Below are 4,558 nucleotides of genomic sequence, written 5' to 3'. Positions count from 1 at the left end.
TGAAAGGGTGGAATTTTATTGGAAGCAAGTACAGACTCCCACTAGGGAGGAGGTTCCAAGGGGGTGACCCACGAAGCTCCTTTTTTCTAAGGTTTATAAAGTCTGCAGTTCTTTGTCTCTTGATATTCCCTTCTCATTGGTCACTCTTTTGCAGAATATCAGCTTCAGAGCCCAAACCCCACATGGTACCCACCTCCCTTTCTCTCCCCCTCCAGTGGTAGAATTCTCTGTCTCCTGTGAAAATCTGTTTTCCTCTTTTTCCCACTTGTTGGCATTTCTCTATCCTCTGTGAAAGTTTGTTTCTTTTTTCTCCCCATACCCCATGGCTTTTCCTTATCTTCTGTGAATGGATGTCTTCCTCTCCCCTTATCCCTGGCACCTTTTCTCTCTCTCTGTGAATGTATGCCTTTGGCAGCTCCCAGCCCTCACCTATGCCTTCCTCTCCCATAGATCCTCTTTATTTCTAAATCTCCCTAAACTGCCATATGTTATCCCTAAAACTCCTTTCAGTTTGGTGTCTGGTCATTCTGATCAGGAGGGTGTTTATTGGCACTGTCATCAGAATGAAGGGAAGAGGAGCACCCAGGAATTTAACAATTTTAAAAGTCAGCATAACCTTATGTACAAGTTAGATGACTCTTAGAATTGTATCAATGACAGAGAGAAGGCATTTTGGCCTTTATGATATAGTAATCATTTCTTTTTATACTTGACTTCTTGGTAGTTTATATAAAGACTAGAGTCCCGGTGCATAAAATTCATGCATGGGTGGGGGGGTCCCTCAGCCTGGTCTGCACCCTCTCCAATCCGAGACCCTTCTCAGACATCCCTCTCACAATCCAAGACCGCTGGCTTCTAATGGCTCACCTGCCTGCCTACCTGATTGCCCCTAACTGCCTCTGCCTGCCTGCCAGATCACCCCTAACTACCTCTGGGTGCCTGCCTGATCACCCCTTACCCCTCTAGAAGCAAAAACAAACACAAAAGAGCAACTTTGCCAAGACTAACATTTGCCTCCCACTGTATGGAGGTAAAGCTTTTATTCCTTAGAAGACAAAAAGGGATAATAAAGTGTTTAACATTCAGATAAGTTGAGGAGTTGACAATATTCTAGCTTTAAGAGGATCACTTGGTTTTCTTTGTAATTTTATGAATTCTCAGGGCATTGGATACTTTTAGGTATAATGTATATTGTAAAATTAATATGGCTGTTTGAAATAAGTCAGACAGAGAAGACAAATGCTATATAATATCACTTACATGGGGGATCTAAATCAGCCAAACTCATAGAAACTAGAATGGTGGTTACCAGGGGCTTCAGGGTGGGAAAAACTGGGAGATGTTGATAAAAAAAGTACAAGATGAGGAGTTCTAAGTATCTGACATACAGGTGGGGATTGTAATTAATATTACTGTATAACATATTTGAAAGTTGCTAAGAGAGTAGTTATTAAATATTCTCACCACAAAAAAGAAATGGCATTTATGTGATGTGATTGAGGTTTTAGCTGACACTATGGTGGTTATCATTTCACAATATATGTTTCAAATCAACACATTGTACACCTTAAACTTAAAAAAAATGTTTCATGTCAAATATATCCCAATTAAGCTAAAAAGTAAGATTGGCGGATTTGCTAAACAAAAAACCAATATGGTTAAAGTGACTTGATACCCATGCCCTAATCTGGAATCGCAAAACAAATTTACCTCATTCTGTGACCATCCTACAAACAGTAGAAACTTTAGAGATGATACAACATCTATGATCCTCTTTATACTACTTATAGTTTACTCTGGATACAATGTCAGAGCCATATGCTGTGCATTTGTTTCTTGAATTTATGTGTTGACAATTCATGAAATAAAATATTTCAGATCCTTCGGAAAAAAGTTACAGCCTAATCTCAGAAGAGTCACCAGCCTTCAACAATGATTCGCTGAACTTAAGTCAGGCTACCCTAGATTTCTTTCAGACCTCACATTCCAGGGACCCTTGTGGAATTAAGGAACTGAGGTAGGTTATATGTAAACATAATGCATAGTAACAATTTGGACAAGCCCCAACTAATTCTCTTCGCCATATGAAGAAAGATTGTCCCCATGTGTGTACTTGATATGGCTATTCGTGTAAAATTTTTGTGTCCTTTGCTGATCTATTGTAGGGATTTAGTAAAAGGCTTATGAAGGCATTGCTTTATTATAAAGTATAACAATTACTTATATTGCATAAGTATATAATTCTCTGCTGTAAAACATGTCAGAAAAATGTAAAAACTGGAATTCAATAACCACCTGGCATTTCTTTTTAAATTGAAAAGCAGTTGCCTTACCTTCATTAATTAACCTAATACTTTTAATTTTAAATAAATTTTAATACTTTGCATTAGTAGAATCTTACTCAATGTGAATAAAGTTTTCAAAATACAATATTGAGAGGTTTCTTTCTTGAAATCAACTCCATGTTGTTGATGATAGCATAATTCAGTTTGTTACCATTTTACTCGTTCCTCACATAAGGTAAGAGCTTTTAGGAATGGTGACCAGTTTATAGGGAATATACTAATATACTAATAAATGCTTAAGAAATGTAGTTTACCATGTCACTCTACTATTGACATACTGGAACTCCTTGTTAAAAAGAGGAGGGTTTCTCATAGGTTTGCGATAAATGTAAATAAAAGCCCCTTGTATTATAAATTTCTTTGATTGGTTTGAAGTCTGATATTGCAGTAAAAGGAAAGCACGAGTTTTTGTTTGTTTGTTTGTTTTTTAAAGAAGGAGATAATTTAGCTGTGGTCCTTGGCTTTTTGCATTTCTAATACTAAAAGTTTATTTTTAAAAGGGATAAATCTAAAGTTCCCATTCCCCCAACCCCTACCAAAGTAATTAAAGATAAAAGAAACCTACCACTTACTGTCACTACCGTTTCATAAAATAAAGAACAATTAGTACAAAAACGTAAGGGGAACACATTAACAGAATAAAACACTGTGCTTTAAAACTAAGAATGTCATGAAAATGCCATTACCAGTGAACATTTTTATTCACAGTTAGATCTGCACTGGTTCACAGACGAGAGTGTAGGCTCTGCTATTTAGCCAGTGTTGGACATAAAAAAAAAAAATCCAAAGAACAGTTATATCCATCATGGAAGGTTAGGCAAGTACTTTATATTTAGTGCCATACATGGACTGACAATTGAGATTATTTAAACCAAAACATCTGAGTGGTTCAGGCCCCCAACTGTTCCCCACTCTACCTCTTCTCCCACTCTGGAATCTTACATGCTGGAGCCTCCAACAGAGCTGCCTCTCCACAATAAAACACAAAAAAATAAAATAACTCAATAATTATTGTCATTCATTCTGGTTTTGGCATATCTTGACTGGCTATCCACATAGTCCTAATTTACTGTACACAAAAGAGTTGATTTATCTGGCAGTCTACATGCATTGGGATTCTATTAAACAGCCAATGTAATGATGAATGTCCTTAATGTTGACCCCGAGGCTCAGCAAGTTTCCAAAGTGCCTTCTGAATCATCGGTGAAAGACACAGTCAGAGACTGTAAAACCTTCTCTCCTTGGTACCACTGTGACTTTATTTGTTGGGAGAGGGAAAGTGATGAGAATTTCTCATTAAAAGGAGGCTTGGTATATTGGGCATGTTGAAAATTATGGCCCCTGTCTGAGGCGGCCCCCTCCTATCTGCCTGCCTCCAGTGACTTCTACGTATGTAGTATTGATCAGAAGATAAATGAAGAGTTCAAACCTAGTTCTGTATATTGTGTATTGATCTTTTAATGTATTTCCAGCTTTTCTGTAAAAGATACTGAGATTCAGTCTTTCCTGACACTTTCTGAAAACAGAAAGGACGAGGAGGAGAAGGACTTTCTTGACAAGCAACATGTCATCACACTACCATGGCCGAAGAGCACCTAAGGGCCATTTGTTCTTCACTTTTTACTTTTTGTACCCAAAGTAATTGGAAAAAAAGTTAACAACTAATAAAAGTAACCAAGAAATTACTTCTCTAGTGCTGGAGATTTTCATTAATGTTTCTGGTATTTCAAGATTTTCAGACTCATAAAAGTTAGTAAAATTAAAAGTTTAAGAACTTTGTCTTCCAACTAATATATTGTGTATCAAACAATAATCTATATTGCAGATCCTATGAGTTTAGAAAAGTAATAGTTACCTGCAGGTGTGACTCAGTGGTTGACCGTGACCTATGAACCAGGAGGTTGTGGTCGATTCCCGGTCAGGGCACATGCTCGGGTTTTGGGCTTGATCCCCAGTGAGGGGCATGTAGGAGGCAGCTGATCAATGATTCTCTCTCATCATTGATGTTTCTATCTCTCCCTCTTCCTTTCTCTCTGAAATCAGTAAAATATATAGGATAATAAACTAGAGACCCCATGCATGAAATTCATGCAGAGTAGGCCTTTCTTCCACCGGCTGCTGGCACCAGCTTCCCTCTGGCACCCAGGACCCGGGCTTCCCTCAAAGCCCAGGCTTCATCCGGAAGGTCATCTAGAAGGATGTCTGGGCTAATT

The 4,558-nt window shown here is 38.0% G+C and overlaps 1 protein-coding gene across 1 annotated transcript in view; it reads left to right on the top strand.

Moving 5' to 3' along the window:
- ZBBX (zinc finger, B-box domain containing) overlaps window positions 1-4,038 on the top strand; it is a 90,956-nt gene extending 86,918 nt beyond the window's left edge. The window contains exons 17-18 of the mRNA XM_015570757.1: window positions 1,879-2,017; window positions 3,818-4,038. Coding sequence (XP_015426243.1) covers window positions 1,879-2,017; window positions 3,818-3,944 — 266 coding nt within the window. The 3' untranslated portion in view covers window positions 3,945-4,038. The remainder of the gene's footprint in view (window positions 1-1,878; window positions 2,018-3,817) is intronic.
- Window positions 4,039-4,558: the final 520 nt, after the last annotated feature.

Source organism: Myotis davidii, unplaced genomic scaffold (genome assembly GCF_000327345.1).
Source record: "Myotis davidii unplaced genomic scaffold, ASM32734v1 scaffold1307, whole genome shotgun sequence".
NCBI lineage: Eukaryota > Metazoa > Chordata > Mammalia > Chiroptera > Vespertilionidae > Myotis > Myotis davidii.
Note: the sequence above shows the minus strand (reverse complement) of the source record. Positions and strands in the feature narration are given on the sequence as shown.